This window comes from Tribolium madens, unplaced genomic scaffold (assembly GCF_015345945.1).
Source record: "Tribolium madens isolate multiple individuals breed KSU strain unplaced genomic scaffold, Tmad_KSU_1.1 Scaffold_1;HRSCAF=32;Tcas5.2_LG8, whole genome shotgun sequence".
In the NCBI taxonomy this organism is placed as follows: Eukaryota; Metazoa; Arthropoda; class Insecta; order Coleoptera; family Tenebrionidae; genus Tribolium; species Tribolium madens.
In genome coordinates this window covers 3,518,684-3,546,101 of record NW_025400984.1, presented here as the reverse complement: position 1 = coordinate 3,546,101, position 27,418 = coordinate 3,518,684, and the positions used below count along the sequence as shown (strand labels likewise).

The following is a 27,418-nucleotide window of genomic DNA, read 5'->3' as shown; positions in this document are numbered from 1 at the left end:
CCCTCTCAAATGGATGGTTTACATAAACGTAAAAATTAATTCTTGTCGTTGTGCCTAATTTCATTTTCCCCCTGAACCCGAGATCAGTTTCTTTTACTTTCTTGGATCGTTAAAATTGTGATGAAAAATCCTTCTGACCTGTAATAATTGAGAACCTGCGCGAAAACTCCGGGATGCCGGTCGAAAAAATACTCGTTGAGTATCGGATCGTAGTTGGCCAAGGCTTCAGTCAGCCGTGATAATCTAGTGGCCGGGATTTTCTTTAACGTCGCCTTGTAGGTCTCGTGGCGGATGCCTCCGACGTTGAGGACCACCCGATTTTCGGCATCCATATTGATCAGATTCATGATGGCTGAAAAAAAAGCATTTTTCAGGATTTCTCGACACCTGAAACGGAAAACTTACCGGATTAGTGTCGTGTTACGGCCGCAAATCCATTGTGTCAAGCTCGAGGACGCTGAAACGAGACGAATTTTCAGGAGATGGGGAGTGAAAATGTGCGAGAATCACATCGAGAGGGTTTTTACCAACAACCGCTAATTTCGAACAGTAAACAGGCCCGACTTTCATTAATATTAACGGAGCGATCGCAACGAGACGTTAATATTTTACCGGGACCTAACTGTGTTTGCGCTTTCGGCAAATAATCGAGGAAAACCGTTAAAAAGAATAAAGTTTAAAAGTGATTCGTGATGTTAGTTTCTGTGGTAGAGGTTTGAAACTAACACCAGTCGATTTTGCAGACAATTTTCAATCAGAATCTTTTAAAAAATTGCTTTGAGTTTATCTAGGAAACTCAAAATTAAGTTTTATGAATCATTTTATTTTTGTAAATTTTAAAAGTGATTTGTGTGGTTGTTACCAATCGTAGAAACTTGAAACAAAAACGATTCGATTCCTTGGAAAATTCTGAACCAGAAACAAGTTTTATAACAAAGGTTCTGATTTTGGTTTAATAGGAAAAAAATAAAGAAAATGCAAAAAATAGCATAATTTTCTATTTGTGTTAACATGTTTAAGAGTGATTCATGGCGTTAGAGTAAATCGGTTTGATTTGAAACAAAAACTAATCAATTTATTATAAAATTTTGTGTCGGAAACATACATTAATTTACATATTTTTCGTTTAATATGACCTTGAAATTTAAAAAATTATAAAAACTTGCTGTTTTTTTCCATCTTATTGATTATTTTTGTGTGATACATTTTTATTTGCCGTCCGGGGCTCGTATGAGCCGTTTTTGCAAAGGTCTGCCTATAAAAAACCCGTTTTAAAGCATTGCTTTGAAAAATTGAATAGATCCGTCAACGATAAATGTCTCAATTCTATGGAAATAAGTTTTATAAATTTATCTCATTGTCGCCGAAAAGGGGATTTCTTAAAACAAGTATCTTAAAAGATTTACACCGATTTGAAATTTAAAACACTTCTTTTACATTTTATTATGAGACGGCTAAGCCGTCTTTTCGAATAATTAAATCGTCGTTAGGCAACAAAGCGACTATTTTGCAAGTTTATAACGTCGCTGATTGATACGAGCATTTTTCCTAAGACGCTTTAATTAAATCAAGAAAATGTTTACTGAAACGTCAAAACTGATGACGTTCAATTTATATCAACCGAAACGTTTTCATTAAAATTTCTTTGCTTCGAAATTAATTACACAGCAGAGATTTTTTCGTAATACGATCTGAAAGTGAAATGAAAAATGAAGCTCTTTGTATCTGTGAGATTTCGAGTTAATTTATCTCAAATTAGGGGTCGTAATGTTTGGGAAATAGTTGCAAGCGAGCAATATTTTGTCATTAATTAAGCACAGGACGCTTGGTTCCGACACTGGCAGTTCCAGCATGCACGAGGGATAAATAACAATTAACACAACAGTTGACACCATCCGAATCAAACTTTGAAAGTTTCCAATGCAACAACGTGATTTACTTACTCAAATTATGCTTTTCCAGTTTTTTTGAATAGGATTCGAATTTTTTAAATGTGATTTGTGGCGTTATCATTAATTTTAGAAACTTAAAATAAAAACCAATCGATTCTTTGAAAAATTCTGTCTTAGAATCATGTATCATATCTATTATTCAGCTGCGAAATTAAAAGAAACACAGCAAGATCACTACTGATTCATGACTTTGGAGAATTTAAATTTGCGTTTATCAATTATTTTGACATTTTTGTGTAACAGTTTTGCACATTTCTTTAGTTCAAAGATTTTAAAACCATAAAAGGGTCACAAATCACGTTTAAAAATTGATTCAAAATAGTTTGAACGTGATTTGTGGCGTTATCCTCAATAGTAGAAATTTGAAATAAAAAGTAGTCGATTCCTTGAGAAATTTTAATTTAGAAACATAAATTACATTTTTCGTTTAGGTGTGAAATTCAAAGAAATAAGTGTTTTTCGTGTGCAAAGTTTAAAAGTGATTTGAGACGTTTCTTTTGCGCCTAGAGGGCTGAAACTCGCACTAATCGATTCTTCTGGCTTTTCTGTATCACTTTGTGTACAACCTGTAGCACAAAAGGAATTTATGCATAAGAAAAACAGCAAAGGGCAGATATCGATCGAGGAAGCGAAACGACACGCACCCAAACAAAAGCTTTATTTAACTTTTGAGAAGTTTTTTAAGCCGAGTTCATTTTCGTTGGGTAATACACGTTCTTATCGCCACGTTTGCGGAAAGATAATTTAATTCAAGTCTAAAATAAAATTTTTTGATGTTACAAATCGGTATGGAGTCGCCATGTGGTTAATTATAAATAAATTCTGGCTTTTTTGCTACCTCTGTCGAATAAATCAATTATCACGCACCCTCTGGAATTGCGCCAAAAGCTCGTGTGTGAATGTACTTGTTGATTGGAATACATAATTGATTCAAGAATGGGGTTACAACGCCGAAAAAAGCAAAGTCTTGAATTTTCTATTCATATAACTTCAACTTTTCACATTTACATAGACGAGGGGATGGAAAATAAGCTTTTCAAACGTAAATTTTTCTTGTTGGGGTTTTAATAACTAATTACTTCGTGTTAAAGGTGCAAAGATAGCTAAAGCCGTGAGCTTTATGTTAATCTGAAGCGGTTCTTTGTTTCCGGGACGGAAAAGTTTTAAATTGTAAATGAAACTGCCAAGGATAGAGAGTGTAAAGTTAACTTTACGATTCGGATAAGGGCATTGTAAAGTACTTTTGTTGTGTGGCGTAAATACAGAGACGTATGCTGCGTTAAAATCAATCTCGAGTTTGAAAACGACTTAAACACTTTCCAAAGTAAACTAATAGCTGGCTGTGGTATAGAATTTTACAGGAAATTTATCAGTTTTTGTTTCAAGTTGCTACGACTGATAATAACGCCACAAATCACTTTTTAACAAAGAATTTATAAAAATAGTGTTTTTAAATTCTTACAGCTAAAGAAAGGACACAATCTGTGGAATTTATAAATAGAATTTTCTGAAGAATATGCCACTTTTGGTTTCGAGTGTCTACGACCAATAATAAGGTCACAAATCACATTTAAACTTTTTTTGAAAAATTTTGAATTGGATTTGGAATTGTTTAAAGGTGATTTGTGGCATTATTTTTAGCGGCAGGAACTTGAAAGAAACACCAATCGATTCAGGGGAGGTTTTTTTCTTAGAGCCCTTGATTATTTATTATTTGTTTTGGTTAATAAGACGGAAAAACGGCCTTCTTCGATGAAAAAGCTTGTTTTTGTTGGGTGAAACTTTAAAAGTGATTTACGGCCTTGTTATTGGTCGTGGAAATTCGAAACAAACACCAAACGATTCAGAAACAAATTTAGTTTGTGATTTTAATGTTAAAGCAGCACTATTGAGTTATCTCAGATTTTGAAATTTGTGTGATTGATGGCGTGTGTGGTGAGATTTAGTCGGTGAGGTTGCATTATTGATATTTAGCACGCAAACCGTAATGAAATTTTTAAAATCGCTACATTTACGAGACGATTTTTTACGACTAACCTTTCACGTCACATTTTTACGACTGGGATTTTTTCCCTTGCAAGACGTTGTTGAATCATCACGAACAGATTCCAGCTGCAAGAAGAAACTCCAGTTGGCGTGCCTCCAACCGACAAGGCCAATCAAATTTCTATCAAAGTGTTTAAATTTCGGTCAGAGTTTTTCCGAGCTTCAAGGTTTATAAAAACGTTATTGATGGAGAAAATTCGGTAACTTTGTCTGACCCGACCGCAATTTGCAAGTTATTGATGGAGCGATTTTCGATTAAGCGGCTATAAATCGCCCTACATCTGCATTGCCGTCTAATTTAAACAATCAAAAATGGCTTTTCCACGCTCCTAAAGCCCAGTTTTGACTTGTTGTTTACCTAAGAAAATCTATAGATTTCCGAGCGGATATATCAACAACTTACATAAACAGATCGGCGAACGGGCAATCTCAAAAATAAACACTCGAAACGCGTTTATCTAAATTGAAAGGCAAATTGATACGATTTTACACTCGACGTGCCTTTTTGACTCGATTTTTGTTCTCTCGGACGCAAAATTTAAATGTGGGAAGCACAGCTGGGCCACATTTTCACATTTTAATACTGAATCGGGCTGCTCAAGGCTTCATTTATATTCATTCAAGAGTGTCTATCTACGAAAAGTGTTTAGAATAATGATGGGAATGATTTATCGCCAAAATAATCACATAAATTAATTTTGATGCCACAAATTCATATGGAGCGGCTATGCAAAATCATTTGGTCATTTCATGGCTACGTTAAACATACAATTAGTTAATTAATCAGTGATTCTGGTACGAAATGTATAATCAAATCGATTAGTTTTTAGTTCAGGTCGCTCCGACAAATAATAACGTCACAAATCACTTTTAATTTTTTTTGAAAAATTGTGAAATTGTGAATTTTTCAAAAAAAAAGTTTAAACGTGATTTGTGGCCTTACCGTTAATCGAGGCAACTTCAAACAAACACCAGTGGATTTGACAGACAATTTTCTATCAGAATCAATGATTCTCCTTTAAATAGTTGTTGTGTATGATGCCGGAGTTATGTCTTTCTACTCTATTTTTTTTTCAATAGCATTTTTACATTTTAATACTGAAACGGGCTGCTCAAGGCTTTATTTATATTCATTCAAGAGTGTCTATCTACGAAAAGTGTTTAGAATAATGATGGGAATGATTTATCGCCAAAATAATCGCATAAATTAATTTTGATGCGACAAATTCACATGGAGCGGCTATGCTAAAAACATTTGGTCATTTCATGGCTACGTTAAACATACAATTAGTTAATTAATTAGTGATTCTGGTACAAAATGTATAATCAAATCGACTAGTTTTTAGTTCAGGTCGCTCCGATAAATAATAACGTCACAAATCACTTTTAAAATTTTTCGAAAAATTGTGAATTTTTCAAAAAAAAGTTTAAACGTGATTTGTGGCCTTACCGTTAATCGAGGCGACTTCAAACAAACACTTGTGGATTTGAGAGACAATTTTCTATCAGAATCAATGATTCTTCTTTAAGTAGTTGTTGTGTGTGATGCAGGAGTTACGTTTTTCTACTCTAATTTTTTTTTCAATAGCGTAAACTTTAAAAGTGATTTGCAACGTTGCTATTGATCGTAGAAGCTCGGGTCAAAAACTGTTTAATTTAGTTTTTGTTCGTTTATCCATTTCGTAGGTCTGTTTGTAAACTTTTAATAGATTTCCGTGAAATTGAATCGAGTGTCGTTTTTTTGTCCCAACCGCCGCAATGTGTCAATTTCGGTAATACCTCTTTAACGAGATTAGGTCTCGTAAGGAATGTGGCGCCTTTCAAAAATTCATTTCGCTAAGAGCCGTCCCATCGAGTAATTTATTAAGCCTTCGTGAATGGCTCACAAGTTGTTATTGTATCGGGACCCGTGTACTGCCATACCGAGATACCATTAAACTAACATATAGTTTAAGTTGAATACAGTCAATGGCGCTTGAAACGCCTCCTGTTTGATTAGAGATAGTCTTGAGGCCCTCTCCATCATAAATTTGCATCTCTCTCTCGGACACTATCTCTCTCACACAGTGAAAAACACACCGATTCAATTATTAAGAAGCGACGACAAAGTCCGAAAGTTACCTCCATTTATCTTGATTTCACCGCAGTCGAAGCACTCGAGACACTTGACACGTACAAGACTCGATACATTGCTATCGACACGAGGCTTTGACACCCTGTCTTTTCAAAACCACCTCTTTATCGGACCAAATAAGATTAGCGCTAAAACCGACACTTATTCCCGGAATAAAACGGTCTTACAAACATACTGTTTCAATTTTTTTTATTTCAACTTTCTAAGACCAAAAACAACGTCACAAATCACTTTTAAAGTTTAGGCAGTGAAAAATATATGTTTGGTCAAAACGACCTTATTTCCGAATCCAACTAAAGTAATAATGCAAAAGTGATCACTGATCCGGTTAGGAAATTGATGGCTGAATTGATCGGTGTTTGTTTTATGACGCTCAGACCAATAGCAAGGTCACAAATCACATTTAAACTTTTTTTAAAAATTTTGAGTATTTTTCAAAAAAGTTTAAAAATGATTTGTGACCTTATTAATCGTCGTGGAGACTTGAAACAAACACCAATCAATTAAACGGTAAATTTTAATTTAGCTAATGGTACTATTTGATAATTCTGTGTTAGAAATTATTTGTAAATAAGGTTTTTTTGGGACGAAATTTTTGTTCTATTGTTAAAACTTTAAAAGTGATTTGTGACGCTATTATTTACCGTCGAGCTTTGAAATAAAGACCAGTCGATCCACCGGTTGATTCTCTAGTAGTTTTCCTTGCTATATTGCATAAGTTATGATTAGTGTGATCTTGAATCTGAAAAAATTCCCTAATTTCTGTTGACTTAATTTTCGTCATAAATTCATTTTATTTTCCAACTTTCGGCCTTTCCCTCGGCTCCATAAAGTAGTTTCCTGTCATAAAAATTAAATAAAATATTTTATTCGTGTTATAAAACTTCCCGAGTGTTACTTTTGTTTGAATATAATAACCGGCCGTTGAACCACTTTTACGTCCCCTTGTCTCATTCATATTTCCCGGTTCAAGTCAGCAGTTTTTTAATTAAAATTACAAACTAAATACAGATAAATTTCCTCTCGTATGCAAAAAGCCAGATTTGCCCCCCCGTGTGAGACATAAAACTCGTTCAAATAGTAAACCGGCCTATTTTAGTGGTAGTTTATGAATTTTTAATACAGAAAGCGGCATTAATCCTCAAGGCAATTTAGTGAGGCCGGCTTTTGCCGCTCGTGTGTTTTATTGATGGTGTGTTGCAAGGACGAAAGCAATCCTTGTACGCGTTTAAAGTGTAACCTTCGCGGATTAATTTTTAATCAAAACGCTGGACAGTTTCTCAATCAAAAATCGATTTTTGTAACCATTCCGCGTCTCATTGAGACCCAAGATAGCAAGAAAACGTCTTTTGCATGTTTATTCGTAATTGAAACTCTTGGAAATAATTTATAACTGTTGGCTCGAAATTGGATCTTGCTCGACTTGAATGAATCTCAGATTCAGCGTCGCATTACGTGCCATTTCTGCGGGTTTTCAAAGTCTTTGAACTTAAAAAAAATAGTTTTTTTATAAGTAGTTTCAGAATCTGATACAAAATTGTCTCCTGAATTGATTAGTTTTAGTTTCAAGTTGCTCCGATTATTACTAAAGCCACAAATCACGTTTAAATTTTTTTTGAAAATTTTGAGTCATTTTCAAAAAAGTTTAAAAGTGATTTGCAGGAATACCATCGGTCGGGGCGACTTGACACAAACACCAATCGATTCAGCAAACATTTTTCTACAAGGCTCGTTACTTACAGCAAAATATTTTGGTTCAATTTTACAAAAATAATGTTTTTTAAATTATGTGACTCAAAAATTTTGAAAGTGATTTGTGGCCTTGCTATTGGCTCTAGCGACTTGAAACAAAAACTAGTCGCTTCAGAATTGAATTATCTTTTAAGGCAGTACGATTAGTGTGACCTTGAACTCGAAAAAATCTTCTGGAAGCTATAAAACCGGCTGGAAGTCTGTGGGGCGCCGTATTTTTCTTGAGCAACAGGTTTATGTCAAAATAATGTCTGATAGTTTAGTAAAAATTCCCTTTTCACTCGGTTAAAAATACACACAGCCTCCTGCGGGAATAAAATCAGCTCTCGACATCTAGTTTACATTCAAACCGTCCCTCTAATGTGATTTCCCGGTGGACGAATGGTCATTCTATCAATATGACATGTCATAAATCACGGAACATTTATCCGATTCTTAAACTTTTTGAAGCAACAGTTGTAAAAAACCGTAAATTTGTAACACTGGGATTACGCGAGAGATAATTTACGTTGTTATGTCGTTCCAGAGGAACTTTGATGGGATTTGTCGAGGATTAAAAACTTTGAGTTTGGCTTTTGACCCCAGTTTTAAACGATTTTTTGTCGTAATTACAAAATCGATGCTTTCAATCCCATTTTAAACAATATTTAAATATTATACTCGTCAGAAAAAGTGGTTCATGGTCGTGTTATCTCTCTGTTTCATCGACACACCATCGATTTTTTTTAAACTTGGAAACTTAATGGCGAGCTGCATGTCACATTTTTTCTTTAATGTCAAAAACACGAACCTTTGTTGTAACTAAACGATTTATGTGGATAATAAATCAGCATAGTGTGAGCGACTTTGCAACAATTTTTTTTATCAATATCTCAAAAACTTTTTTTAGTCCGGTCAAATTATTCATAAAAATACTGGTCAAATAACAAAATAACGACAGAGCTAAATTTTGGTGAAGACCTTGGGTCCACCATTGGAAATAAAGTGTCAAAAGGCCCCATCGATTCCATGTGTGCTAAAAAAGTTATTCGGGGTCAAAGCTCAAAATTTGAGGTTTTTTAGATTTTTTTCGAAAACGGTAAGTTTTATCAAAAAAGTAGTCCAGACAAAAATTATAGAGCATAAAATTATCTACAAAAGTGGTCTTTATACTTTTTTTCTAAGAATCACTATTCCTGAAATATCGCCATTCTAAAAGTGACATTATATGCACATACAGAGTGCGCCAGAACTTGCGCCCCAAAGACAAATGCCAAGTAGAGTAAGGTACCAGGAACATAAAAAAAAATTCTATCTATAAAAATTTCAAAGTTATGAGAGTTTAAATTTTGCACTTTGACTTTATTTATTTCTGTTGGAAAAATAATTATCCAAGTTTTTTTGCTACAGGCTATTAGAAGCGGAAACAAGGAAGCTGTATCCTGAACTGTAACTCTGTTTAATGTTATTTGTGGTTTTTATTGACAAAATTTTTGTACCTTTTTACTTTTTTTTGAACAGCCCTGTATGTATTACCAAATAAATTCTTTTTAATTCTAATGGAATCGAGATATTTATAAGTTTAATGAAGTAGAAGAAAAATTTTAAGTAAAATACCAGGAACATGGAAAAAATGTTTAAAAAATTTTATCTGTCAAAAAATTTTGACAGTTATTTTTTGATATTTGACATTTTTTTTTTGTCTATTTAATGATACTGATGATTTTGTATATGTTTTTTTATAATTATTTAGTTAAGGTACAAAACTTTTGCCAATAAAAGCCACAAATAACATTAAACAGAATTACAGTTTAGGATACAGGTTCCTTGTTTCCGCTTCTAATAGCCTGTAGCAAAAAAACTTGGATAATTATTTCTCCTATAGAAATAAATAGAGTGAAAGTCAAAAATTTAAACTCTCATAACTTTGAAATTTTTATAGATAGATTTTTTTTTAATTTTTTCCATGTTTGTGGTACCTTGGAGCGGGAGTTCTGGCGCACTCTATATGTGTATATCATATAGAACGTGACTCCTTCAACTTTTAGAATTGATGTCTCAGGAATGGTGATTCGTAGAAAAAAAAAGTGTAAGGACCATTCTTGTAGATAATTTTAAATTCAATAATTTTTGTCTGGGCTACTTTTTTGATAAAACTTACCGTTTTCAAAAAAAACCTAAAAAACTTCAAATTTTGACCTTTGACCATGAATCGATGGGGACTTTTGACACTTTATTCCTAATGGTATACCCAAGATCTCCACCAAAATTTAGCCTGTCGAAATTTTAGTTATTTGAAATATCTATTTAGACCGGAGTATTTTGAGTAATTTCATGGTGAAAAATTGTGACTCAGCTAAAAGCCTTGTTTGTATCTTTCGTTGGAGCGAATAAAATAGTAAATTTGCCGAGTCGGCATTGCTATCGAGCGAAATGTAAATGTTTTCATATATTTCCGGGCAAATATCCATCGGTTGTATTTTTGCCGCCTCGCTTCCCTGGTCAATAATAAACCTGGAGCGTTAATTTGCGAAATCTCGTTAGCATGCAGGCCGTGTCATCGGATCTAATATTGCATCGCCTTTAAACTTTAACGCCGGCCTCCTCTGAATCCTCGGATTTGAATTCTCATTACCTCGAGCCTTGCACGGAATAGGCGGGAGGTTAATCGACCTCATTTCCGCCCACACCTGACCGATTTTTGCTAATTGGGCGCTTTCCTTCTGTCGCAAAGTCCGGATTTGGCCAAAAGCTCACGACCTGCACCATCGAATTGCTAATTTCCTGGACTCGGGTGATAAATGACGAAAAACACAGATTAAAATTTAAAATGAGGCTCGGCGAAGAGTTTTAATACCGAATTTACATATTCTGGGTTAATCGGTACGATCGACGAAAACTTTGTCAATTTTTAGTTTGGCCAAATTTAATTAACGCGACGTTTGAGAGATTTAGAGACGACAAAAAGCGACTCAAGGATCTCGGGGGATTAACACACAAGCGGATTTTTGTTGCGCAACAGGCTTTTATTTAATGGACGGTGGTTTCGATCAATTGCAAAAACAACAAGTTTTTAACAATGCTTCTAGAGCAATTATTAAAATTTAGAGCTTTTTTAATCTCAAAATGGCAGAAAATACTTTTTTTTAACTAAATACAGTTTTTTCCAAGCAAGATGTCACTAAAGTTGCTGTAGTTGTCGTTATCGACCACCAGCATATTGCAACAATAGCCGAGTCGACTGACACTAAATATCCACCAAACCCGAAATCTGACAATTAGAACAAAAGCTTAGGTCGGGAAAAGTTGCACCTTTCTGAACAATAGAATGGAGGACACAAAGGACTCAACAAAAAAAAAGTAGTTCAGTCTGGATTTATCATATGTCTTGAGTTGACACAAAACCAAATCTAGTTTCACGTATTTTACATATAAAATAAATTAATGTTTCTAAGACTGAAAGATAAATTAATTTAGAAGCGACTGGTCTTTGTTTCAAGTCGCTAAAACCAATAGTAAGGTCACAAATCACTTTTAAAATTTTTGAGACACAAATTTTGAATTTTTGTCAAAAAGACCTAATTTTATTATCAAAAAAACAAAATATTTTGTTGTCGATTGATGAAACTTGTAGAAAACTGTACGCTGAATTGATTGGTGTTTATTCTAAAACGTTCCGACTTATAATAATGTCGCAAATCACATTTAAACTTTTTTTGGAAAAAATCAAAATTTTCTAAAAAAAAGTTTAAATGTGATTTGTGACCTTATTTTTAATCAGAGCGACTTGAGACAAAAATTATTTGATCTAACAGACAATTTTCCATTAGGATCAATATTTATTTTGTAATGTAGACAGTTAACATTTTATTTATTTATTTTTTAAATTTAAACATGATTTGCGATGTTACTATTTATCGTAGAAACTTCAATTAAAAACTGTTTTATGTGGTTTTTATTCGTTTATACATCTGTTAATAAAATTTTAACTGATTTCGTTTATGAAATTGGATTGTGTATCGTCATTTTTTTATTCCAACAGGGATGAATATATTACGTTTCTTGAGTTCACACAAAACCAAATCTAATTTCACGTATTTTACATATAAAACAAATTAATGTTTCTAAGACTAAAAGATAAATTAATTTAGAAGCGACTGGACTTGTGTCAAGTCGCTTGAGCCAATAATAAAGTCACAAATCACTTTTAAAATTTTTGAAACACAAATTTTGATTTTTTTCAAAAAGACATAATTTTTATATAAAAAAAAAACACAAAATATTTTGTTGTCGATTGATGAAACTTGTAGAAAATTGTTCGCTGATTTGATTGGTGTTTATTTTAAGACGTTCCGACGAATAATAATGTCGTAAATCACGTTTAAACTTTGTTTGGAAAAAATCAAAATTTTCTAAAAAAGTTTAAACGTGATTTGTGACCTTAATTTTAATCGGAGCGACTTGAGACAAAGATTATTTGATGTAACAGACAATTTTCCAGTGGTATCAATATTTATTTTGTAATGCAAACAGTGGACATTTTATTTATTTTTTTTTAAACATGATTGGCGATGTTACTATTTATCGTGGAAACTTGAATCAAAAACTGTTTTATTTGCTTTTTATTCGTTTATACTTCTGTTAATAAAAGTTTAAATAATTTCGTTCATGAAATTGGATTGTGTATCGTCATTTTTTTATTCCAACAGGGATGAATATATTACATTTCTTGAGTTGCCACAAAACCAAATTTAGTTTCACGTATTTTACATATAAAATAAATTAATGTTTCTAAGACTGAAAGATAAATTAACTTAGAAGCGATTGGTCTTTGTTTCAAGTCGCTAGAACCAATAGTAAGGTCACAAATCACTTTTAAAATTTTTGAGACACATATTTTGAATTTTTGTCAAAAAAAAAAATTTATTATCAAAAAAACAAAAATTTGTTGTCCATTGATAAAACTTGTAGAAAATCGTCCGCTGAATAGATTGGTGTTTATTTTAAGACGTTCCGACGAATAATAATGTTGCAAATCACGTTTAAACTTTTTTTGGATAAAATCAAAATTTTCTAAAAAAAGTTTAAATGTGATTTGTGACCTTATTTTTAAGCGACTTGAGACAAAAATTGTTTGATCTAACAGACAATTTTCCATTGGGATCAATATTTATTTTGTAATGCAGACAGTGAACATTTTATTTAATTTTTTTTTTTAGGCGTAAACTTTAAACATGATTTGCGATGTTACTATTTATCGTGGAAACTTGAATCAAAAACTGTTTTATTTGGTTTTTATTCGCTTATACATCTGTTAATAAAATTTTAACTGATTTCGTTCATGAAAGTGAATTTTTTATTCCAACAGGAATGAATATATTACATTTCTTGAGTTGACACAAAACCAAATCCAGTTTGACGTGTTTTCCATAAAAAAAATGACAATATTAATACCTACTGTAAAAAATAATTTAATTTAGAGGTGACTGGTTCTTGTTTCAAGTCGTTAGGGTCAATAGTAAGGCCACAAATCACTTTTAAAATTTTTGAGATACAATTTTAAATTTTGGTCAAAGAAACGCTAATGTTTCATTAAGGAAGTACAAGATTTTGTTGTGGGTCAATGAAACTTGTGGAAAATGGTCCGCTGAATCGATTAGTATTTGTTTCAAGACGCTGCAACTAATAGTAATGCCGTAAATCACATTTAAACTTATTCTGAAAAAAATCAAAATTTTCTAAAAAATGTTTGAATGTGATTTGTTGCTTTATTTTCAATCGGAGCGACATGAGACAAAAACTGTTTGATTCAGCGAAAAATTTTCTACCAGAGTCAATAAATATCTTTTTAATAGTTATTTTCTATTACGCAGTAAGTGGGCTATTTCATGCATTTTTTCTTTTAATTGCAAAAATTTTAAAAGTGATTTGCAATGTTACTATTTATCGTAGAAACTTGAATCAAAAACTGTTCTATTTGGTTTTTATTCGTTTATACGTCTGTTTATTTTGTTAATAAAATATTAATTGTTTTCGTCCATGAAATTGGATCGGTATCGTGTTTTTCTTTCATCCCAACAGGGAATTCAGTCTGAATATATCACATTTCTTGAGATGACACAAACCAAACCAAATTTGACGTTATATGACGGATAATTAAAGTGGAACAGTTCCGTTTTTATAATTGAAAAGTTTGAGATAATAAGAGGGAATCTCGAACGGTTTCGAGAAATAATTACATAAGCGGCAGACTGAAATGGATCTGGAGTGCTTCGAGAGGATGAAACAAGAGAAATAACTCACTTGTTTTGAATTATTCGATTAATAGTAAACTTGAGCCGAAAACCTATAAAATTGTCTTGATTTTGATGTTGTTGTTAACGACAAAAATAAAAACTTTTGCTTTATTAAGCTTTTTATTACACTAATTTACCTCCACTTATTTCTTAAAACATAATAAGAATTAAAATCGTTACGCTTACGATAATATTATCGTTTCGTTTCGAATTCACGCTTCAATTAGGGGTCATCAAAGCTGCTAAACGAGCTAATTATATTGAGTTTGTCACTCTCGAAACTTATTTTTACAGAAATTACAACAAAGTACAAACTGTTAACAATTTTTACTGGAATCTCTTGTTTAGCTTTAAACGAAGCTTGTAACAATGTAATTGTTACAAAATTACAAGACTTTACAATAAATTTGAAGTTTTTGGGGCGTTGTTTACTCGCTTGGTGAAAAACCGCGATTAATTTTTAACTCGGCCACCTCAATAAAAACTTTTTTTTTATATGGTATAAGTGCCGGTCCATTTACTTAGTCGTGAAAAACAGCCTGTTGAAAGTTTTTCCTCTCGTCTCTTGCATATTCATGTCGGGGTTGTTTGTTTATGAAAATGCATCCGGAATTAAAGACTTTTCACTGGTAATTCAATTGTAATTTTTATTCATGACTCGGCCAAAATTGGATTAGAGAATTCCAAGTCACGTCTTTGATTAGACATCAATAATTCATTTGGTGGCTGTTCTCGCTTTAATATTTTTATTTATCCTTCCGCCTGTTGCACTCGAAGATTTGTAAAGACATAAGTGACAAGAGCGCCTATTTTGGGCCGGAATTTCGCGATTTTAATAAAAGACATATGAGGGACGTCGAGTCGTTACTTTATTCATGCGTCGAAATAAAAATTTTACGACGAGGCGCACAAAACCGAAATGGAATTCTTTAGAGGCGTAATCACGGAAGAAAAGAGAAACCGGGGGCAATTATTGTATCTCAAGACTAAACACACATGATAAAATGCCGACGTTAATTGAAGTTTTTGTGGCGAAACGATTTGAAAATGATTTCTAATTTTCATCACAGGATTCGGTGAACTAATTGATAAATTCTCCGGCGACGGAACGAGATTTATAACGCGGCATTTTACCTAACGAAAAATTACGGATGTATTGATTCGCCTGTGTTTGTATTCGCTTCGTTACGGTTGCATAACTTGATTGAGAAACAAAACGCATAATAAGACAAAGCCCATTCCATTTCAGCTCACTACTTACACAATTTATGTAATCAGCTACGTAGTATTGTGAAATTTTGTAATTATACCAAAATTACCCAAAAATTGCATTCTTGGAATTGATTAAATAGATGTTTAGTTTGATTTACACTTTATTGCGAAGCATTGTAATCGGCAGTAAACGTTTGTAATTTAATTTCAAAACTGAAAAAAGTACGTAATAAATGTACGCAGTTTGTAAATCATTGTTGTATAAATTTGTAATCATATGTAAAGTTTTGTAATTGTAATTACTATTAATGTAAAACAATGGAAACGAATGAACCACAAACGTTAACACAATAAATACAATAATACACACAATAAATGGTTAATTGTAAAGCTTTGTAATCGACCGTAAATGTTTGTAATTTAATTTTAAAATTGAGAAAAGTACAAGCAGTTTGTTGTACAACTTTGTATTCATATGAAAAGTTTTGTAACTGTAATTGCTATTAATGTAAAGCATTGGAAATTAATGTAATCAACCACAAACGTTAACAAAATAAAAATAAAAAATTAACATTTGTAAACTTTTGTAATCGGGGTTTTTATGCGGGTAACAGTCTATGATTTGTAATTTATTGTAAACTGCATTTTTACTGTTATAGTAACTTATTTCAAAGGATTCAAATAAGGCATTCTAAACTTTGAAGAATTTAGTAATTTTGGTAATTACATTTACTACAATTACATTCTTGGAATTTATTAAACAGATGTTTAGTTTGTCTTCTTGTTTATTGTAAAGCTTTGTAATCGGCCGTAAACGTTTGTAATTTAATTCCAATATTAAAAAAAGTACAAAAAGTTTGTAATTCATTGATGTACATTCTGTATTCATATGTAAAGTTTTGTAATTATTGTAATTGCTATTAATGTAAAATATTTGAAATTATTGTAATTAACCACAAATGTTAACAAAATAAGACTTTGGTGATATTTTTTTATAAACATTAAAAATTGACAATTGCAAACTTTTGTAATCGAGGTTTTTATGCAGGTAACAGTTTATGATTTGTAATTTATTGTGAACTGCATTGTTACTGTTATAGTAAGTTCTTTCAAAGGCTTTAAATAAGGCATTCTAGACTTTTAAAAATTTAGTAATTTCGATAATTACATACAATTACATTCTTGGAATTGATCAAATAGATGTTTAGTTTGTCTTCCAATTACAAGGCTTTATAATAGTAAAGTTTTGTAATCGGCCGTAAACGTTTGTAATTTAATTCCAAAATTGAGAAAAGTACAAGCAGTTTGTAATCCCATGTTGTACAACTCTGGAATCATATGTAAAGTTTTGTAATTGTAATTGCTGTTAATGTAAAGCATTGGAAATTAATGTAATCAACCATAAACATTAACAAAATAAAACTTTGGTGATATTTTAATAAAAATAAAAAATTAACAATTATAAACTTTTGTAATCGAAGTTTTTATGCGGGTAACAGTCTATAATTTGTAATTTATTGTAAACTGCATTCTTAGTGTTATGGTAAGTTATTTCAAAGGCTTCAAATAAGGCATTCTAGACTTTTAAAAATTTAGTCATTTCGGTAATTACATTTACCACAATTACATTCTTGGAATTTATCAAATAGATGTTTAGTTGAACTTCCAGTTTTTGTAAAGCTTTGTAATCGGCCGTAAACGTTTGTAATTTAATTCCAAAATTGAGAAAAGTACAAGCAGTTTGTAAATTATTGTTGTACAACTCTGTAATCATATGTAAAGTTTTGTAATTGTAATTGTCATTAATGTAAAACATTGGAAATTAATCTAATCAACCACAAACGTTAACAAAATAAAACTTTGGTGATATTTTATTTTATTTTTAACATTAAAAATTAACAATGATAACAGTCTTTGATTCGTAATTTATTGTAAACTGTTAAAGCAACTTATTTCAAAGGCTTAAAATAAGGCATTCTAATCTTTTAAGAATTTAGTAATTTCGATAATTACATTTACTACAATTACAAATACTAATAAGCAGTCAATATCTGACTAATTGGCGTTTTTGTCATAAATGAATTTGTAAACAGTTTGTAATGTGTTGTAAACTTTTGTAATTACTAAAATTTCTAAATAAACTTCTGATTTGAATTGTAGAAATTTGTAATAACTTCACTTTTGTGTCACTTCTGTGCTTTTGTGACTTTGTAATTTTAAATTGCTTGCAATTCATAATATTTATTTTAACGCAAGTTTTTAACGCAACTTTCTTAATTTCTTGTTTACCCTAAATAAGCATTCGCAATTATCAAGCCTAATTAATCTAAACTTATTGTTGTCACGAGAAAACCCTCAATTTTCACAATAATTACTCTCCTTTTGTTGATTTTCTCTCACAAAGACGTTCATAGTTCCTCTCTGAAATTTTATTTCATTCGTGTATGTAATCCTTTCTGAAAAAGTCACCAAAGTCGCAATGAAAGCCTCGAATCTTCCATTCCAAAGAGGAATTATCCAGATTTGTAATGGCTTTCCGCCATCGAAAAATCACATTTTCCCGATTGAATCGGGTTTGTTTTCGTACCAGTGTGTGCAACTGTTTAATGTTTGTTAAATTTCTCTACGATGGAAATAATAAAAGGCCGACTTTGGTTACCACCTCGCTTCATCGCTCTCTTCCTGCAAGAAGGCGCAACAAAATCAATATGGTTTCAGTGTGGTACGTCGCAAAAGGGGCGGTGCCGATTGTTACGACTATATTTAAAACAGCAGTGATGAAAAAAAAGTTATTTGATCGCGATCCGGGTTTTATAGAACAAACTGTTGATTTTTTATTGTGCTGCGAAGACGACCAATTCCCAAATTTGTCACAATTATGTGAAATTACAAAATAGAAAAACTTTTTATCAGTTATTGGTGATTTAAATCCATTTCAAGGTCACAGAAAAGACGGTTTTTGACCGAAGATCCATTAAAGTAGATTTTAAAATTTTAAAAAAATCTGTGATAAATTGAAAAACAGCTTACTAAGATTGTTTTATTTTTTTGAAGTTTAATTCTAAATTATTTTTTCGGCTAAACAAAGAACAGAATCTTTATTTTGAAACTTGATTTTTCTATAAAATTTGCTAACAAATTGATTTGTTTTTGTTTCAAATTTGTACAATTATTAGCAACGCCGTTAATCACTTTTAAAATATGGTTAAATTAATTACAATGTTTAGTGATTCAAATCAATTTCAAGGTCACAAGAAGAAAAAAAGTTAAATCCAATTAATGTTAATCCAACTAATGGTTCTGAACCCTTTGCTGAACAAATTGATGTTTGGTTTAAGTCTCTGCAACCAATAATAACACCACAAATCACTTTTAAACTTTTCCGAATAAAATCAAAATTTTTCGAACAAAATTTGCAAAAAATTTTGTTTAAGATAAATGTTCTCATACGGAATCTCAAAGAATTATCAGAGGAACCTGATGTACCAACGAAGTAAAAAAAGCAATTGAAAAGGGTTACAAAATAATAACTATTGATGAAGTTTGGCATTTTTACGAAAAATCATCAAATTTATTTAAAGGATATGTGAAAGCGTTTATGAAAATGAAATTAGAAACAAGCCCTTGGCAGGATGATTTTGAATCAGAAGAAGAATATAGAAAAGCTGTAAAAGAAAATCTAGGTATTGAATTGGGTAAAATAGAAAATAACCCTGGAAAGAGGGCTGTTGCGAAAATATTCCTTATGGGGTAAATTTGGGCAAAGACAAAATATGGGTGCAACAGAATATGTTACAGATGTTAAAAGGTTTTATGAAAATTTATTAGGCGAGAAACTTGATAATATACGTATAAACGATATAAATGAAAATATGTTACAAATTGATTATAAGCTAAAAGATTGCTATATAGAAAACGATTTCAATACCAATATATTTATAGCTGCTTTTACAACTGCAAACGCAAGACTAAAATTATACAAAATGTTAGATAAATTAGGAAAAAGCGTAGCATATTATGATACAGATAGTATTGTATATACAGAGTGAATATAAAGTATGGAACCAAGCGGTTTTATTTTTAATCATTTGCCTCCAGAAAAAAATAATTAGTATAAAGTAAAGTAATATAAAAAATGTGATCGTATTTTCAGAACGAAATTTTGTTTTGTTTTTGAGTTATACGATTTTTTTTGTCAAAATTGCAATTAATGTAAAAAAAAAATTGAAAAAATTAAATATAAAGTAGCTAGTTGTAATCCTTTGAGTATAGCTTTTATGAGAAAAATGATTTTATAGTGGGTTGCCATTTAAAAAAATATTTTTTTTTGTAGAACTCAAAAACAAAAGGAAATTTCGAAAAATTTTATTCTTGTTAAATCATCACATTTTTATAGTACTTTATCACTCATCAATTAGTTTTTTCAAAAAATAAATAGTTTAAGCAAAAAACGTTTGGTTCCATACTTTTATTTTAGAAAACTTTGATACAATACCGTTTGGATATTAATTCTTTTCGTTGTTAATTAACAATGAATAATTTATTGTACAGAGTGGTTATAAATAATTTTCATCTAGCCAGCTTTGAAATTTTTTTGCATGTAACTTTATTTGTGCCGCTCTACTTTCTTGAAAGCTCTAGTTCTGTCATTATTTTCGAAATAGACGCTTAGTAAACGGCGATTTTTTAATTTTGAGTTAAAACAAGTAGGTACCTCTATTTTCGTAAAGCGGCATTTTTTATTTTACATGGAAAATTCACAGCTGGCTAGATGAAAATCATTTATAACCACTCTGTATAATGTAAATGGAAAAATTTATTAAATAAATTGGCTCTCTGGACTGACTTCATAATAGTTTTGGAATAGTAGGAAAAACAATTGACCAATAATGAAATAGGAACACTATAATGAATTAATACTTGCCATTTATGCAACGAGTTATACATCCAGCTGGAAGCCAATCTGAGTTTGCTCGCTGTCAGTGATGCCAATTTTTCAATTTTTTTTTGATAATCTAGGGATTTTTTACATTTTAGGTAACTAAAAGCCGTTTGCGTTTTTCGCATTGCCAAGTTTACTAATTATTGCAGTTCATTTAATGTTTTAGACGAATATTTAAAATTTATGAAATCCCATAATTTATAAGTATAAATAAAAATTAAGTAGGTATCTAAATATGCACGTTTATTTGAATTTGTTTTAATTGACTTGTATTTAATTTTTTTATTTCTTGAGTAAAATTTATTTTAATTTATTGTTAAGTTATTTATTGATTTTTTGTTGTTTCTAGTTAACACATTTTTACGTTGTATTTATATTATATTACTCAACAAAATAGGCCTATAAAATAGTACCTTTTTAATTTTTTAACTAGTTTAGGGAATTCTAGGGAATTTAGAAGCTACAATCTAGGGACAAGCGCTTAATCTAATCTGGCAACACTGGTTTGCTCGCTGTTTGATCTGTGGAGTTTGCGCAGCGTGATGCTTAAGGCTGTAACCTCACATTTTTAGCACATATTCCCTGTTTGTGGGTCGTGAAAGAATGGCAAAAGGTAAGAGCATATCAACCAGCAAAAGTAAATTTGAACCGAAATATTTTAGCAATTTTTGGTCACATACATTGCCCAGGTAACGACAATGATATGGCGGATGCGGCAGCAAGGCAGGCAGCAGCCCTTGATCTGTTTAAGAGACAATGCCTTTTAGCGGCTAGTGTGGAGGAAGTTGTTGGCATTAGAGGCAGAGGACGAAACAAATGTAAATGGAGAGTGAGATATACCAGAAATACGAATACAGGATATCTCCAGATGGATGGCGAACAACTGGCGTTGGATATTATGAATAGGAAGCCGAACAATACGGAGATTGTTGAAAAATTCAGATGTCTATATCCCCCATTCATAGAACTAACTTACTCTTGCAGATGTAGATGCAATGTATCCCGAACATCAAGTATGCCAATTAAAAGATGTGATTCTGTTGTTAATTTAAAGGTGGAGGAGAATTTGGCTAATTTAAAGAAGGAGGATCTCCAAGAATAAGGGCTCATTTCATAATCAATTTACCAATTGATGCTTAGAATGCTATTATGTGAATTTAATGTTATATGAACTATTACATCCTAGCCGTAAGTTAGTAAACAGAAATGGACAGAATTGGCTTTTTTTTGTATGTATAGAGTGACGTTAATATTCTAGGTACCTAATACAAGTGTTAGGGTCAATTTTTTATTTCAGGGAACCTGTGGCTGTAATTGAATAAATTGAATAAAGATAAATATTTGTTGAAATATGTATTAGATATTCATTTGTATTGTAGATTTTTTAATTTATACCGGGTGGGGCATCGGTTACGCGCACTTGATAAATCGCAACTTCAAATTAATTAAAACTGGCGATATTTCATATACCTAACTAATTATTGATAGGGTATAATTTGAGAATTTTTCTCATTTTTTTGGATAATAAATGAGTCCGTAACAGTTTTGTGTGTTTTATGAATACTTTCTGTTAATTTACCTATAAAGTTTTTCCACTAAATGAATCTGTGCCTGTCAGCGCATCAAACTTTGTTATCACAATTTCAAATTTTGACTTGGTTAGCCAAATAATCGCTTTTTTTATTTAAACACAAACCAGATCCGTGATTTATGACAAAATGGTATAATTTGCCAACAAAAGAATCATTTATTGGTAGCCGACCGCTTTAAAGTGTCTTTTTGTTGTAAACCTTGGAATCGTACCCCAATTGCAGTTCCCCATTGTCATCTAAATTTACGATGGCACAAGTAGCAGGTCATAAATAAAAATGATTTTCAAAGTTAAGATGGAAAATTGCGTTTAATTCAAAATCTAATTGGTATTTTTTTTCTGATTTTGTAAACAATTGTAGGAAGTGAATCTGCGTAGGTCAGTATGAAAATTAGAATTAAACTTTTTGGGAGAAAATTACTTTTTATTTTTTTGGCTTTGTTTGTGAATGAAAAATTACCAAAAAATTAGAGAATGTACCTTAATAATGCCCAGGTAAGTATGAAAAAATTCAACAATTTTATTTAATTAGAAGTGGGGATTTTTTTTTTGGACGTAACGGATGCCGCACACAGTATACCTACTTTAAAAACAGGGGTGTGATGAATCTACTTCGCTTATGAGGACTTGCCCGAATTTTAACTTTAAAACAAAAGTACCTTGAAGAACGGGGTTCTAAAAGGACCTTATATGTTTAGTTTTTTTATGAAAATTTTATTCAATGAGTTGATTTCTAGAATCATTAAATTTGTGCTGAACAGACCCACCTACATGAGTTTGTATAGCATGCTTTCTAACTTATAGAAACAGGGCAAAATCTTTGAAAAATGTTAAGTTTAAAATATACCTTAAAATCGGGGGTGTTTTCACAATTTTTTCTGCTTTTCAGTTTACTCTTGAAAATCGGGGTGTTTTTACGATTTTTTTTGCTTTTCTGTTAACCCTTGAAAATCGGGGTGGTTTGCTTAAAAAGTAGCTGTTTTTTAAAGGGGCCTTCTTACTACTAAGATTGTTTTACTTTTTTTAAGTTTAATTTTTGAAAATTATTTTCTATTTTTGGATAAACAAAGAACATAATCTTTAGTTTGAAACTTGATTCTTGTATGAAATTTACTGACAAATCGATTCGTCTTTGTTTTAAATTTGCAGAATCACTAGAAAGGTTTTTACTTATTTTTAAAATTTGGTGAATCAATTAGTGACTCAAATCAATTTCAATGTCACAGAAAAGATAAAATTTTGAATCCAATTTTTGATTTTAATATAGAACCTTTTGCTGAACAAGCTGATTTTTGGTTTAAGTTTCTACAACCAATAACCACAAGTCACTTTTAAACTTTTCCGAATCAAATTAAAAATATTCGAAAAAAAATGCAAAAAATTTAGTTTGAAATTTTAATATTATCTGACTGTAAGTCAATAAAGCAGATGTTGAGGTTTTGACATATTCTGTGAAAGGTTGAAAATAGCGGACTAATATTGTTTAACTTTTTTTTTAAGTTTAATTTTTGAAAATTATTTTAGTTTCTTGGCTAAACTTCATTTTTCTATAAAATTTATTGACAAATCGATTCGTTTTCGTTTTAAATTTGGAGAATTAATAATTACTTTTAAAATGTCGTGAATCAATTTAGTGATTCAAACCAATTTCAAGGTCACAGAAAATATAAAATTTTGAATTTAATGAATGGTTCTAATGCAGAATTTTTTGCTGATGAAACCGATGTTGTGTCAAGTCTTTGCAACCAATAATAACACTACAAATTACTTTTAAAACAGTACGAATCAAAATAAAAATTTTCTTTTTCTAAAAATTTTTTTAAAGAATTTTGTTTAAAATTTTAATATTATCTGACCATGAATCATTATAGTAGAGAATAAAACTTTAAAAAATTGTGTGATAACTTGAATCACAGCTTATCACGATTATTTTACTTTTTTTTTTAAGTTTAATTATTGTTTATTTTATTCTAGTTTCTCGTCTAAACGAAAGACAGCATCTTTAATTTGAAACTTAATTCTTGTATGAAATCTACTGACAAATTGATTCGTTTTTGTTTCAGATTTGTAGCAATGCCATTAATCACTTTTAAAATTTTGTTGAATCAGTTATAATATTTAGTGATTTAAATTAATTTTAAGGTCATGGAGAAAAAAGCAAATTTAAAAGATCTCTCTCTCTCTTACAATACAATAAAGTTATATAATTCTTCTCATTTGTTTAAAGAAAAACTTTCAATGAACAATTTTCGCTAAATGATAAAAATACATTTTTTGTACTTCTAGTTTTATACTTTTGCTTTTTGTTATTTTCTTATTGTTTTTAATTCCTGTTATACTTAAGTAGTTTTTCGTAATTTTAGTTAAACTGTATTGCAATTTTTCATTTTTCTTTTTTTCTTTTTGTTTTCTTTAGGGGGTTAGACTTCGCCTCCCGAGTTGTATTTACTTGTACTTACAATTCAATAAAGCCGCTATATTTTTATTATTATTATATAAAATAAAATTTTGATTCTAATGAATGATCGAATGCAGAATTTTTCGCCGAATAAATTGGTGTTTGGTTCAAGTCTCTGCGACGAATAACAACGCCACAAATCACTTTTAAACTAATTCGAATCCGAATCGAAATTTATTTAAAACCTGTTTTCGAGCCATGAAGCATGTCTATACCTTTCTTTTCCAGCCGTGGTATAAATATTTCATTTTCCGAAGTCTCCCAATTCTTTATCTAAGCCATACATCTTATTTCGCTTTATTAAAATCAATATTTACATGCATGCGACCGGCAAAAAAACACATTTGGCTCCCCCAAAGGCCCTGAAGAGGTTTAATGTAAACACATCGATGGCGAAAAAAGTACACAATCGAATCGATCGAGTGGTAATCAGCATCTCAGCGAGTTTAACGCTTGTTGGAAGAGTGTCTTTATCTCGAGACCGGATCGCCGAATGGCTTACTCGGCATGTGAGGGTCGAAATTTTCACGAAAATGCCGTTTCTATTTCCGGGTGTAATTTCCGGCGGACGGAAATTGCCCAATAATTAAACGATGTCGCCGCGCAAATATACAGTATGATGAAAAAAAGGCGCCCGTGTTAACCCACACGTTATAAGTGATCTTTTATTAAAGACGAATTCGAAGACCAAAATTGGATTTGTGCTCTTACACAAGGCGACAAAAATAAAGTCATGTCGTGACAACTTGACAAATTTTATATCATTTTGTTCGTCTCAGTAAGACAAATCAAATGCACTAAAAAAAATTTCAAATATTCCACACACTTTGAACTAATTAATTTTTTTCTAATTTAAATGAATTTAAAATATTTTAACTTTAAAAAATCATTACTCAATAACTATTAGGCCTATTTCTTTCAAATAAAAACCATTCTAAAGGGAAGGTTTTGCCCTTTAAGATGATATGAAATTTGAAATTAAATCTTGGCAAACTTTTCTTCGAACAGTGTTCGAAAAAGTTCGAAGTAAAACCCTACGAGTAAATTTTTTTTTCATCATTATTACCATCGTGTAGAGCATCTCCTTATTAGTTGTAATCTAAATTTTCAAAAAAATATACCGAGTAGTTTTCAAGATATGATTTTTTGAAGTTATGGTTTGTTAATCAAGCATTGCTCCCTATAGGAGAAATGCATGCTAATCTTACTTAAAGTTGCATTTTTATAAAAGTATTTGTTTTAAAACTCTTCTTTTGCTTAAAAATGGTCGATTGCATCTTCTTTGTTCTAATTACAATAAGCAAAAACTGTTTGTTTACTTAAAACAAATAAAGAGTACCTGCTTACTAATTAAAGCAAATAAAGAGTTTTTGTTCTAAAAATGATCACTGATCATTGAGCAAAAAGGATCTAGAAGTTTAAAGCAGTAGCTTTAAATATAAGAACAAATCTTTTTCAAATTAAATGACTTTCCATTCAGATTCCAACTTGTTCACTTTGTTCTAGCTTTCTGAACTTTTTTTTTGAAAATGTTTTCAGCAAATGCTTTTTCATCAGTTTCTACTGATGTTGAATGCAATAAGTCAGTTGCTTCGTGTGCAACTCTTATCACAACAACTATTACCTACAAGCTAACTGAAGTTAATCGTAGAATGTACCAGCAAAATATCAGGTGACTTATTGCATTCAACATCACTCGAAAGTGATGAGAAAGCATTTGCTCAGAACATTTTCAAAAAAAGTTCAGAAAACTAGAACAAAGTGAACAAGTCGAAATCTGAATGAAACGTGATTTGATTTGAAAAACATTTGCCCTTATATTTAAGGCTCGTGCCTTAAACTTCTAGATCTTTTTTGCTCAATAATCAGTGGTCATTTTTACAACAAAAAAACTCTTTATTTGCTTTAATTAGTACGCAGGTACTATTTATTTGCTTTAAGTAAACAAACAGTTTTTGTTTATTCTAATTAGAACAAACAAGATGCAATTGATCATTTTTAAACAAAAGAAGAGCCTTAAAGCTAATACTTTTATAAAAATGCAATTTTAAGTAAGATTAACATGCATTTCTCCCATATGGAGCAATGCTTGATTAGCAAACCTTAACTTTAAAAAATCATATCTTGAAAACTACTTGGTATATTCTTTTGAAAATTTAGATTACAACTAATAAAGAGATGCTCTACACGATGGTAATAATAATGAAAAAAAATTTACTCGTAGGGTTTTTCTTAGATTATTTCGATTTACTTCGAACTTTTTCGAACACTGTTCGAAGAAAAGTTTGCCAAGATTTAATTTCAAATTTCATATCATCTTAAAGGGCAAAACCTTCCCTTTAGAATGGTTTTTATTTGAAGGTAATCGGCCTAATAGTTATTGAGTAATGATTTTTTAAAGTTAAAATATTTTAAATTCATTTAAATTAGAAAAAAATTAATTAGTTCAAAGTGTGGACTTTTTGAAATTTTTTTTAGTGCATTTGATTTGTCTCACTGAGACGAACAAAATGATATAAAATTTGTCAAGTTGTCACGACATGACTTTATTTTTGTCGCCTTGTGTTATCAGTAAAATATAGACTTCCCTTTTTAGAAAAGAGAAATTCTATATAATTAACAGTTTTAAAATAATTTCATTGTGAAAGTCTAGATTTTGATACAGTTGACGGTGTTCTTAAAAAAAAATGTGTAAAAAGTCTATTGAAATAAACTTTATTGAAGATGTTAGGATACCATTTATTGGCTCCAAAGAAAATTTATCAATGTTGCAACATTGCAAGTATCCTAGGATACAGAAAATGTCCAAGTAATATTCAATTATTGGAAACGGTAGCAACAAAAAAATCAATTTTCAATGTTTGTTCTGTGAAATTTGAACAATTAAAGTCAAAATGTCAAAGATTAGAACAATTAATTGAAATCATTAGATACCTTACAGTTTTTTATTTAATGCGGGTGACTAGATACAAAAAATACCTGGGTGAAATAGTTTTTTAGTAAAAGAAAATTGTGTAATATTGCCGCTTTGTGCTGTTAGACAAACTGTTTAAATT

General features: G+C 30.9%; 2 protein-coding genes across 3 annotated transcripts in view; one reads left to right on the top strand and one right to left on the bottom strand.

Moving 5' to 3' along the window:
• LOC123016271 (potassium voltage-gated channel protein Shaw) overlaps positions 1–27,418 on the bottom strand; it is a 39,866-nt gene that overhangs the window by 9,056 nt on the left and 3,392 nt on the right. For both annotated transcript variants that reach the window (XM_044416562.1, XM_044416563.1), the window contains exons 2-3: positions 406–457; positions 139–352 (exon numbers count right to left, since the gene is read on the bottom strand). In XM_044416562.1, the coding sequence (XP_044272497.1) occupies positions 139–347 (209 nt within the window). In that variant the 5' untranslated portion in view covers positions 348–352; positions 406–457. The remainder of the gene's footprint in view (positions 1–138; positions 353–405; positions 458–27,418) is intronic.
• Positions 20,814–21,770, top strand: LOC123016272. The gene is made up of 2 exons (XM_044416564.1): positions 20,814–20,926; positions 20,976–21,770. Exons 1-2 carry the CDS (start codon positions 20,917–20,919, stop codon positions 21,413–21,415), a joined length of 450 nt encoding a protein of 149 aa, XP_044272499.1. The 5' UTR covers positions 20,814–20,916; the 3' UTR covers positions 21,416–21,770.